General features: G+C 30.9%; 1 protein-coding gene across 1 annotated transcript in view; it reads left to right on the forward strand.

Annotated features, from left to right (window-relative positions):
* LOC119609608 overlaps window positions 1-12,979 on the forward strand; it is a 153,864-nt gene that overhangs the window by 69,188 nt on the left and 71,697 nt on the right. The window contains 2 exon segments of the mRNA XM_037964451.1: window positions 3-36; window positions 3,163-3,403. Of these exon segments, the coding sequence (XP_037820379.1) occupies window positions 3-36; window positions 3,163-3,403 (275 nt within the window).

The following is a 12,979-nucleotide window of genomic DNA, read 5'->3' on the forward strand; positions in this document are numbered from 1 at the left end:
AGGTAGTGGCGGTTATAAATCATCAGACAAAGACAGGTAAGTTAAAAAACAAAAAACAAGAAAAAACAACAACTATTACCTATGCAACAAAATATATTGTTTTTTTTTTTTTTCTTTTGCATAAACAATTTTTATATTTCTAACACTAGGAAATATTTGAAATATTCTTGGCTAAAGTAAAAACTCTAATAGAGTGTGAGACACAAGAGAGAGTAGTAAGGGCGGTTGGTAATAGATAAAAAATGTTGGTTCAAGTTATTTCAGTTTTTAAAGTTCTTAGTAACTGACCTCAACTCTTGGCAACAGGTGTTGGTAACGAACAAGTATACAATAACTTCTACTAGTACAACTGCTTTGCTGTATAGTAGTTGTTGCCACAAACTTTTCTCTTTGCATATTTATTTATGTGTATGAGTGTGGTGTTGGTGTTGTGGTATATCCTTTTTTTGTGTGGTCCGTTTTTTGATATTTGTATATAAATCGTATAGTTTTTTTTGTTGTTATAAACATTTATGGTTATTTTTTTCTGCTCCTACTCTTATATTTTCTCATTTCATGGAGTGTTGGAAAAACAAAAAAATATTCTGTATGTATTGTTATGATTTATGCTAAAAGAAGCACAGAGACGGGGTAAGAGGAAAAGCTTAAAATTAAAAGTTTTAGAAGTAAACAAATAGTTAAGAATTTTATCATTAAAGTCCCTTTTTCTTAACACGCCCCTGTCTCATGGTAATTTTATACAAAATATACTTCGTAGCTGGTGCATGTTATGTCTAGTTATAGTTATGTTTCTATAAAAATTTTTTCTCCTTCATTCTTTTTGTATTGTTGTACAATTACATGGTTATTTTAAAATATTTATAAAAATTTACATATTTTTTGCACCAGCTTGATTATGGACAAGCTTTACATGATTTCCACTTACTACTACCAACAGCAACAAAAGAGAAAGAATATTTTGAGAAGAAAATTGAAAGGATAATGGCAACAAAAATGATAAACAATGTGCTTTAAAAATTTAAGTAAACACAAAATAAATTGGTTTTCAATAATTCGTTACGTAGAGAGTTATTGGGTTTGAACAATTTATATTTTATGAAATTTCTGTTTGGAATAAAAACAAAATATAAAATGAATTATTAAATAAATATTGCTGCTGTACAAACCAAAAATTTAAAGTTTAATTACAGGTTAAAGATAATGAAAGAAAAAAGTTAAATTATTTACAAATAAAGAATATTAGTTTGGAAAAATTTTAATACAAATTATTTTATGTAGAATTTCTTCAGTTCTAGTTCAGTTCTAATTCAGTTCCAGTTCAGTTCCAGTTCAGTTCTAGTTCAGTTCTAGTTCAGTTCTAGTTCAGTTCTAGTTCAGTTCTAGTTCAGTTCTAGTTCAGTTCTAGTTCAGTTCTAGTTCAGTTCTAGTTCAGTTCTAGTTCAGTTCTAGTTCAGTTCTATTCAGTTCTAGTTCAGTTCTAGTTCAGTTCTAGTTCAGTTCTAGTTCAGTTCTAGTTCAGTTCTAGTTCAGTTCTAGTTCAGTTCTAGTTCAGTTCTAGTTCAGTTCTAGTTCAGTTCTAGTTCAGTTCTAGTTCAGTTCTAGTTCAGTTCTAGTCAGTTAGTTCAGTAGTTTCTTCTTAGTTCTAGTTCAGTTCTAGTTCAGTTCTAGTTCAGTTCTAGTTCAGTTCTAGTTCAGTTCTAGTTCAGTTCTAGTTCAGTTCTAGTTCAGTTCTAGTTCAGTTCTAGTTCAGTTCTAGTTCAGTTCTAGTTCAGTTCTAGTTCAGTTCTAGTTCAGTTCTAGTTCAGTTCTAGTTCAGTTCTAGTTCAGTTCTAGTTCAGTTCTAGTTCAGTTCTAGTTCAGTTCTAGTTCAGTTCTAGTTCAGTTCTAGTTCAGTTCTAGTTCAGTTCTAGTTCAGTTCTAGTTCAGTTCTAGTTCAGTTCTAGTTCAGTTCTAGTTCAGTTCTAGTTCAGTTCTAGTTCAGTTCTAGTTCAGTTCTAGTTCAGTTCTAGTCAGTTCTAGTTCAGTTCTAGTTCAGTTCTAGTTCAGTTCTAGTTCAGTTCTAGTTCAGTTCTAGTTTCAGTTCTAGTTCAGTTCTAGTTCAGTTCTAGTTCAGTTCTAGTTCAGTTCTAGTTCAGTTCTAGTTCAGTTCTAGTTCAGTTCTAGTTCAGTTCTAGTTCAGTTCTAGTTCAGTTCTAGTTCAGTTCTAGTTCAGTTCTAGTTCAGTTCTAGTTCAGTTCTAGTTCAGTTCTAGTTCAGTTTAGTCAGTTCTAGTTCAGTTCTAGTTCAGTTCTAGTTCAGTTCTAGTTCAGTTCTAGTTCAGTTCTAGTTCGTTCAGTTCAGTTCTAGTTCAGTTCTAGTTCAGTTCTAGTTCAGTTCTAGTTCAGTTCTAGTTCAGTTCTAGTTCAGTTCTAGGTCAGTTCTAGTTCAGTTCTAGTTCAGTTCTAGTTCAGTTCTAGTTCAGTTCTAGTTCAGTTCTAGTTCAGTTCTAGTTCAGTTCTAGTTCAGTTCTAGTTCAGTTCTAGTTCAGTTCTAGTTCATTTCTAGTAGTTCTAGTTCATTTAGTTCAGTTCTAGTTCAGTTCTAGTTCAGTTCAGTTCAGTTCTAGTTCAGTTCTAGTTCAGTTCTAAATCTCAAAAGAGAGAACGATTTTTTATAAAAAGTAAAATTATCTGAAAAAAATTATTTTGATAAAAAATGAAGTTTTTTATAAAAAATTATTCACTTTTTATTTAAAATAATGAATAATATTCTCAGAAAAAACTCTAAAGAGTTATTTTCTATATAAAATTTCATGCATTATCAAATAAAGAATACATTTCTTTTGAAAAAAATGCATTCTATCAAAGTGAGAACAATTTCCTACAGAAAATTTCACTTTGATTTAAAGAGAGAATAATTCTCTTTTGAAAAATTTACTCTTTACGGGAGTTTCTAATCAAATGCCTTTCAGACAAATATCCAAAAGAGTTTCAGTCTCCAAGAAAAGTTTTCACGTGCCTTTGTCAGAGCCTCAGCTCAAAAGACTTTTTATTCCAATCCTAAAGAAAACTAGACTCACCAACAAAGTCTTAATACAAACTCGCACTAAAAAATCTAACCCTTTTAAACTTAAAACTTAACTTAACTCATCTTATTCTCATCTTTACCTTTTCCTCTTTTCAGTGAAAAAGCCGATCTAAAATCTCGATCTGATAGCACCAGTGGTGGACCGCCAGGTGATTCTATCTATACAACCCCAGCGGGTTTTCACCATCAACAACAACAGCAGCAACAACAACAGGCTCAAGCACAGGCCGCACAAGCCTCACAGCAAATGCATCCACATCATCAGCAATTAGCAGCAGCTGCTGCTGCAGCTGTTGCCAATAATCATGGACATCATGGATCACCCGAAGCAATGAAGGTACGAATGGCTGCAATGATATTACAGCCACCCACTAGGGTCTAGCAGGCAATAACAAATATGACCACAAATACTACTACAACAACTACGAATACTGATACTACAACAACAACAACAACAACGATGACGAACCTAACAAACACAACTACAACAACTAGTACTGATAACAAGACTTTAGTAAATGATACTGAAACAGGATCTTTGAAAAATAATACTCTAACTAATAACAATAATAACAATGCGTTGACACAAATAAATCAAAATAATACACTACAGACTGAAGATACAGTGAAGGATTTGAAACGTCCTATAGAGGAAATTGAAAATCCTGAAAATGTTTTGAATTTAGACACTGTGGCACCGACACAGTGTGTTGAAGAGAAAAACCAAAGTTTATTAAAAATAAATAGCAGCATAACGACGAATACGAATAATTGTAAAGATGATAATTTAGTTAGTTTGGAGATAGATATAGATTTAGATAAGTTATCTTATAATAATCATATAAATAATAGTAATTTAGATTTAGTACAAGATAATAATAAATTAATTAAGCTTAATAAAGAAACTGAATTATTAACAACATTTAGTGAAGAATTTACCAATGAGGAAATTGTAAAAGAAAACAAAAATTTTAAGGATATTTTTGGGGAGAGTAACAATGAAAATTTTGCAAATTTAACTTTAGCCGAAGAGCTTTGCAAAACAGCTCCACAAAATTTACAAATTTCTGTAGTAGAAACCTTTCTGGACACCGAAAGCTATAAACTACTGCAAAAACTTCCCATTAATAATCCTTTCTATAGATTTCACAAACAATCGAATTCTTTTCGTGAAATGCGTACGAAAAAAACGTCCTTTAATTTTTTAACAAATATACGAAAATTTAAGTCTGATACGGATTTATGTCAAACACAAGTTAAAGCAGCAATAGCTGGATGTAATGCCGCCAATGAAAATAGTTTTTATTTTAAAAATAATATTGTAGTTGTAGCCAATCAATGTAAAAAGAATAATAGTAATAATACTACAACAATAACAAGAAATCAAAAATTAGATTTAAAATTTTCTCGCCAACAATTCAATAAACTACAAATCATCATAATGTCCAGAACAACAACAGCAGCAGCAGCAGTCCAATGGTTGGACAACAACAATTAACACAACAAGCGAATGCCACTATGAAGTTGATTAAGCCCACCAATGATTTTAATAATAGTACCGTTATTACCAATCCCTTTTCCATATTTCACGATGATGAGTCTCATTTAACGTTGACGGTGGATAAACGTTTGCGTTGCGCCAGCTCAGCTAGCCGTAGATTGTTAAGAAAACCTACGGGAACTAATTCGTCCTCCACCTCTTCGGCTGGCTCTATAACACTACAACAGTCCAAACCTTTTGCCAGCCAACAGCAATTGAATAACTATCATTATTTATATGGGGTTCCTATCAAGAAATTCGAAAGACAAGACTTTCCTCCTGTAACAGAGGCGGGTATACGCTCGAAAAAATCGAAAATGTCCAGCTCTAGTTCGTCTTCAAGTGTTTTTAAGCAGATTTCTTTGAGAAAAATGTCCAAAACAGCTTCGGCCTCCACTACCAACATTCATGTGCCTTTGTCAGGGCCTCAGCTGAAACGACTTAAGATTTCCTATCCAAATCATACACAACCCTTAAACCCCACCTCGACTCAGCAGCAAGTTCACAGTCACAGCAAAAATACTTATTTCTCCCGTCTGCAGGCTAAAACGCGACAAGGTCTACAAAAACTTAAGGACAAATGCAAACAGTTTAATACCGTCGGTTCTCAGCGTTCACATTTGGGTCGTCATCATAACTCTTCCAGTTTTAAAACTATGTCCAAGGTGGAAAGTTTTCGTTTCATAAGTGATCGCGACAATATACGCAATTATGAGACCCGCTGCATGGCCGCCTATCATCAAGATCATAAACAAAAACAGGGCACTTTATACAAGACCTACAAATCGGAATTGGATTTATCGAAAAACCTCAATTACCTAGAAGCTTATCTCAATCAAAACTTCGAACAACAGCAGTCCGCCCAGTCGGTGGGTCGTGCCCAGGGTCAAAAAATACGTCGAGCTTTTCATCAGATCAGCGAAACAACAGCCAAACATAAACGTACCAATTCCAATTGTTCCGCCGAACAGGAAACGCCCAAGAAATTGAACTTTAGCAAAAATAATTATGAAAATGTACAAAGTCTACCCTTTAATAAATCTGATTCTCTTAGTAGTTCCGACTATGCCTCGGTATTTTCAGCCAATTATGGTGAGGATGTAGTGGGTCACCTGAAAAATGATAAGACTGATTTAAGCTCTCCCCATAAGCTACGCTATGAACATCCCAAAATGTCGGAGTTTGGGTATGATAGTAAGAATATGAAACTGAAACTAAATAAAACTTTAGAAGTGGATAAGGTGAAAGAACTGCATCATAACTTAGTAGAGGCTGAAGATGAGGAAGTGGAGGATAATGAGTTGGTCTTTAAACAGGAGTTACTAAGAATATGCCAAACTAAAGATGCCTACCACTATGAGGAGGAATTTCCTTTAGATATACCCGAAGATGATGAAGATGAATTGGCCTGCAATAATATACGTATCTTGATTAATAATTCAGAGGATTTTGAAAGATCTCCTGAGGAGGACTGGTATATGCAGAGATCGGAAAATGACAATATATCCGAAGTGGCTTTCTATCAGTCACTCAACGAACAGCAATTATATGAGGAAAGACAGCTAAACTATGATCCTTTTATAGCCCACTTACATGCTGATCTTTATCCCTTCAACTCGGAAACAGAGGATGAAAAACAATTGTTATCCTCCTCCTCTTCGCTGCAGCGTTCTCAAAGATTAAGCCATTCTCTGAAATATGATTATGCTCCCACCAGCACGGATTTAAATAACAAATCCTTACATCTGCAGGATTATAAAACTGCAGCCGAAAATGCTCAATTAATGCAAAGTCTTTATAAAACATATCAAACACAAACGCAACCCAAAACATCGGCCACACTGTCCAATTCTTCTTCCTCTACATCATCCATACATCAGCAGCTTACACAGAATTCAACGGCAGTTAATACACAAACTAAATATAAACTTAACAATCATAATTCCCTTAAAACGCCCACAAATGCCACACCCACCTTTAGCAACACCACCACCAACAATGCCAATACTAATTTTCATCAATTACCTGGTCGAAGAACTTCCACTTCTTCCTCTGACAATTTTGATTCATTTATCAGTTCACGCTCCTATCAACACACCAAAATACCCTCTAAAAGATCCTCCTTTACCCAATACCAACAACGTTCTCCTCTCACAGCCACACAACCCCAAATGAATGCTCTCAATTATTATGGTGTCTCTGCTAACAATGACACCTACAGTATACCCTTTAAGCTACAATCCTCTTCCTCCTCTTCTAATCATTCCTCTAAATTATCCAATTCATCCAGTAATTCTACCACTTCTTCCTCACACACCAATCCTCTTATCATACCTACCGCACACATTAACTCTCTAGCCTCTGCCACGGCACAAACTTCTGCCGGAGCTCAAATAAATTTATCGAAATTATACAACAATCAAAATGCCTCCTCATCATCGAATACAACGTCATCGTCGACCATTATAACAAATATTGTGCCGGGCTCGGGCCAATCTTTGCTGTATAATCAAGAGAAACGTGATAAATTCATATTGGAATATGAGTGTTAGCAACAAGGTAATTTATTATTAGCTTGTCAAGTGTACGATATCAAAGGAAACAGCATCATTTCCACATCCATTTACCTTTATTTGTGTCTGCAAAATTTACCTTTAAGGTTTAATTTTTCATAATGTTTTCATCACTCTTACACTTTATCTCCCGCTCTTTCTCTCATTGTCCTTGGTAAAAGGAAATGGGTTTTATTTTCCTGTTTAATTGTTCTTATGTTTGTATTTTTGTAAATAGTAAATTATGGAAATTTCAAGGTTTGTGAAGAAAAGCCTAGAGGCCTTTTAAAAGAGTTTGCTTTCAATTTAAAACAATTATTGTTGGCAAAGTATTGATAGTTTCATGAAAGAAACGAAAGAAAGTTGCTCAGTTTCAAAGCAACATTCCCACAGAAAATTCTAATAATTTCTCCCATAGAAGATTCTAAGCAATTTTTCTAAGAGAAATTGCTTGATTCCAAGCAATTTTCTTATAGAAAAGATGCTTATATTCCAAGCAATTGCTGTATAGAAAAGCTGCTAAGATTCTAAGCAATTCATATAGGAAAGTTGCTAAGATTCTAAGCAGTTTTCGCTATAGAAAAGTTGTTGAAAATCTAAGCAATTTTCCTATAGAAAAGTTGCTTAAATTCAAAGCAATGTTTCCATAAAAAAGTTTTTTAGAATCTAAGCAATTTCTATAAGCAATGTTCCTAAGAATGTTGCTTATTTACTCAGCAATTTTCATATCGAAAAGTTTCCTATAGAAATTTCCAAATTTTTCCCTAACTTTCTTACAGAAAAGTTGCTTGAATTCTAAGCAATGTTTCTATAGAAACGTTTATTAGAATCTAAGCAATTTCTCTAAGCAATGTTGCAAATAAAGTTGCTTATATTCAGAGCAACATTCCTATAGAAAAGTTGTTAAAATTCCCTATAGAAAAGTTCAAATTTTTCCCTGTAGAAAAGTCGTTTAAATTCTTAGCAATTTTGCTATAGAGAAGTTACTTAAACTTAAGGCAATGTTAACTTAACTTTCGTATAGAAAGGTCCCCAGATTTAAAGCAACTTTCTTACAGAAAAGTTGCTTGAATTCTAAGCATTGTTTCTATAGAAAAGTTTATTAGAATCTAAGCAATTTCCCAAGACAATATTCCAAAGAAAGTTGTTTAATTTCAGAGCAACTTTCCTATCGAAAAGTTGTTAAAATTCCCTATAGAAAAGTGCAAATTTTTCCCTGCAGCAAAGTTGTTTAAATTCTTTGCAATTTTCCTATAGAAAAGTTGCTTAAACTTAACGCAATGATAACTTTCGCATAGAAAGGCCCCCAGATTTGAAGTAACTTTCTTACAGAAAAGTTGCTTGAATTCTAAGCAATGTATCTATGGAAAAGTTTATTAGAATCTAAGCAATTTCCCTAAGCAATGTTCCAAAGAAAGTTGCTTGTATTCAGAGCAACTTTCCTATAGAAAAGTCTCAATTTTTCCCTATAGAAAAGTTGTTTAAATTCTTAGCAATTTTCCTTTAGAAAAGTTGCTTAAACTTAACGCAATGTTAAATTAACTTTCGCATAGAAAGGTCCCCAGTTTTGAAGCAACTTTCTCACAGAAAAGTTGCTTGAATTTTAAGCAATGTTTCTATAGAAAAGTTTATTAGAATGTAAGCAATTTCCTTAAGAAATGTTCCTAAGAAAGTTGCATATATTCAGAACAACTTTCCATAGAAAAGTTGCTAAAATTCCCTATAGAAAAGTTCCAATATTTCCCTATAGAAAAGTTGTTTAAATTCTTAGCAACTTTCCTATAGAAAAGTTGCTTATACTTAACGCAATGTTAACTTAACTTTCGCATGGAAAGGTCCCCAGATTTTGAAGCAACTTTCTTACAGAAAAGTTGCTTGAATTTTAAGCAATGTTTCTATAGAAAAGTTGCTTATATTCCAAGCCTTTATCTAACGGAAAAGCTGCTTAGATTGTAGACAGTTTTCCAGAGAAAAGTTTGTTTTATTCCAAGTTGTTTTCCCAGGGAAAAGTTGCGCAGATTCTAAGCCATTTTCCCATTGAAAATTATAAGCAATTTTCTTATAGAAAAGTTGCTAAGAATCTAAGTAATTTTCCCATATAAAAGTTGCTTAGATTCTAAGCAATTTTCCCACAGAAAAGTTAATAAGATTCTAAGCAATTTTCCCATATAAAAGTTGCTTGGATTCCAAGCAACTTCCCTTTTCAAAAGTTGCTTAGATTTTGAGCAATTTTCCTATTGAAAAGTTGCTAAGATTCTGAGTAATTTTTCTATAGAAAAGTTGTTTAGATTTTAAGCAATTTTCCTATATAAAAGTTGCTTAGATTCCAAGCATTTCCCTATTGAGAAGTTGCTTAGACTCTAGTAAATTTTCCAATAGAAAAGTTGTTTAGATTCTAAGCAATTTCTTTATAGAAAGGTGGCATAGATTCTAAGCAATTTCTCTGTAGAAAAGTTGCTTAATAACAAAGCTACTTTCATACACAAAAGTTCCAGAATTCTTAGCAACTTTTATATAGAAATGTTCCCAGATTCAAAGCAATTTTCTTACAATAAAAGTTCCTTAAATTCTAAGCAAGTTGCTTACATTCCAAGTAATTATCCAACGTAAGAATTGCTTAGATTGTTAGCAATTTTCCTTAAGGAAAAGTTGTAGAGAATCCAAGCAATTGTCCTAGATAAAAGTTGCTTGGATTATTAGCAATTTTTCTAAACAAAAGTTGCTTAGATTTTAAGAAATTCTTCTGTAGACAAGTTGCACAGAATGTAAGCAATTTTCCTTATGAAAAGTTGCTTGGATTCTAAGCAGTTTTCTTTAGATTCAGAGTAATTTTCTACAGAAATTTCTCTTTAATTTTTAGCCATTATCCGAAAGAAAAGTTTCTTCAATTTCTTTTAAAATTTCCATAATTCTAAAAAAAATTTCCTCTTCTCTTTCCCATATAAAAATCCCTTTTCCCACCTTGTAATTTAATCATGTAAATACACACACACATTAACAATAACAAAAATTGGCCTAAATACAGCATAGAAAAAGCTTCAATAAATACACACAGAGAAAAAATTTTGGAAAAAAATACTCATGCTAACTTTAATTAATGCAATTGTATAAAAAGAAACTTATCATTAATAAAGCAAATAAATTTATTAATTATTAACAAAAAAACACTATAAACTAAATAAACAAATTAATGTATAATTATGTATAAATTAAAAGATAACTAAAATTAATTTAAAAATATAATTATTAATATTAATAAAAAGTAAAAACAAAAAACAAAAAAAAACTACTACTAAAATAAATATTAATTAAATAAATATAAAAAAAAACTTTACTGATAATTATAAAAAAAATGTGAAATTTTCTGACAATAATGAGATTCAATTATAAATTTAATAAATTAATGAAGAAAAAATTGAAAAAAATAAATTGTTAAAAACAAAACGATATATAAATAATAAACAAAAAAAAAATAATTAAACTAGTTACTTAAATTAACAGATAAAAATATTATTATTATTAATATGATAGAATTTATTAAAAACTGATAAAGTTTAATTAACTTTAAACAATAACAACAAAAACTCTCTATAAAGCTCTCTCTCTCTACCTATAACTAAAACAGTTGCCCACAAAATTATAGGTCTAACTAAAGACTCAAAGCAAAACAAACATATAAATTTGTTTAAAATTATTGGTGTTATAAAAAAATATGTATTTATTAAGTACAGAAAAAAAATATTAATTTTTTATATAAAAATTTTATTATTAACAATATTTTACTTACTTGTTGTATGGGTAATTATGTTAATTTGTGATTAAATAATTGTTTATTAACCATGTTAATGATGAGAATTGCCTTTTGCATAATTTTTATATATTTGTTAAATATTTAAATTCAATTATTTAGAGACAAAAAATAAATAGTTTGTTAAAATGCAAAGTGTAATTGATATTTGTTTATGTTGAAAAAAGAAGTTATTAATTATTATCAATGTGAAATGGAAAAATTTTAATAATTTTTTTTAAGCAAAAACACAGTGATTAAAAGCTAAAATATATAAATTAAATTATATAGAAAATTGACAATATAGCATTGCTTATATTCCCCAGAATTTTACTACAGAAACCCACTGTAAACAATTTTTAATTAAAATTTTGCTCAGATTAAAAGCAACTTTCCAGTAGCAAAGTTGTTTTAATTAAAGGCAATTTATCTTTAAAAAGTTGTTTAAGTTGTAAGCAACTTTTCCTATAGAATTGATTAATAATTAAGAAAAATTGTTTTGTAAGCTATTTTCTTACAGAAAAGTTGCTCTGATTGAGAACAATTTTCCAATAGCAAAGTTGTTTAGTTGGTAGACAACTTATCTGTAAAATGTTGTTCAGGTTGTAAGCAATTTTTCATATAGATAAATTGTGAAGATTGTAAGCAATTTTCTTACAGAAAAGTTGCTCTGATTGAGAGCAATTTTCTTACAGGAAAGTTGCTCTGATTGAGAGCAAGTCTCCAATAGTAAAGTTGTTGAGATTGTAGGCAACTTATCCGTAAAATGTTATTCAGGTTGTAAACAACTTTTCCTATAGAAAAATTGTTAAGATTGTAAGCAATTTTCTTACAGAAACGTTGCTCTGATTGAAAGCAATTTTCCAAAAGCAAATTTGTTGAGATTGTGGGCAACTTATCTGTAAAATGTTTTTCAGGTTGTAAGCAACTTTTCTTATAGAAAATTTGTTTAGATTGTAAGCAATTTTCTTACAGAAAAGTTGCTCTGATTGAGAGCAAGTTGTTTAGATTGTAGGCAACTTATCGGTAGAATGTTGTTCACGTTGTAAACAACTTTTCTTATAGATTTTTTTTAAATTGTAAGCAAATTTCTTACAGAAAAGTTGCTCTGATTGTGAACAGTTGTTAAGATTGAAGGCAATTTATCTATAAAAAGTTGTTTAAGTTGTAAGTAACTTTTCCTATAGAAACATTGTTTAGATTTTTAAGCAATTATCCAATAGAAAATTTTTCTTTAAAATATTGCTTAGATCCTAAGCAATTTCCTATAGAAAAGTTGCTCAGAGCAAAAGAAAAATCATTTAAAAAATTGTATATTGTGTTCAATTTTCTTTTGTTAAATTTGCTTAGATTTTAGATTCAAGCCTCTGTTTCTGTAGAAAACTTGCTTGATAAAGTTTCATAGATTTCTAGAGAATTTTTCTATAAAAAAAAGTTACTCAGAGTCGAAGCAATTGTCATAGGAAAAGTTGCTTAGAATTAAAGTAAATTTTCGCTTACAAAAGTTGCTTAGAATTAAGCCAAATTTTCCTATGAAAAGTTGCTTAGATTTCTATGGAAAAGTTAGTCAGAATCGAAGCAATTGTCATATAGAAAAGTTTTTTTTTTGGTTTCAGAGAAACTTTCCTTTAGAAAAGTTGCTCAGATTGAAGGCAATTTTCTCTCTTAAAAGTTGCTTATATTCAAGGCTATTTTACTGTAGAAAAGTTGCTTATGTTCTAAGCAATATTTCTCTAAAAAAGTTTCCTAAATTTTGAACAAATTTCCTATAGAAAAGTTTCTTAAATTCTAAGCAACTTCCATTTAGAAAAGTTGCTTAGATTCAAGGCAATTTTCCTTTATACAAATTGCCTAGTTTCTAAGCAATTTTCCTGTGAAAAGGTTGCTTGGATTCTATGCAATATTTCTCTATAAAAGTTTCCTAGAGTTTAAACAATTTTCTTATAAAAAACTTTCTTAAATTCTTAGCAACTTTCATTTAGAAAAGTTGCTTATATTCAAGGCATTTCTTTTAGAAATATTGCTTAGCTTCTG

The sequence above is a fragment of the Lucilia sericata genome, unplaced genomic scaffold (genome assembly GCF_015586225.1).
Source record: "Lucilia sericata isolate MDLA Ls3-8-SP2 unplaced genomic scaffold, ASM1558622v1 Contig001015F_arrow, whole genome shotgun sequence".
NCBI classification, from domain to species: Eukaryota; Metazoa; Arthropoda; class Insecta; order Diptera; family Calliphoridae; genus Lucilia; species Lucilia sericata.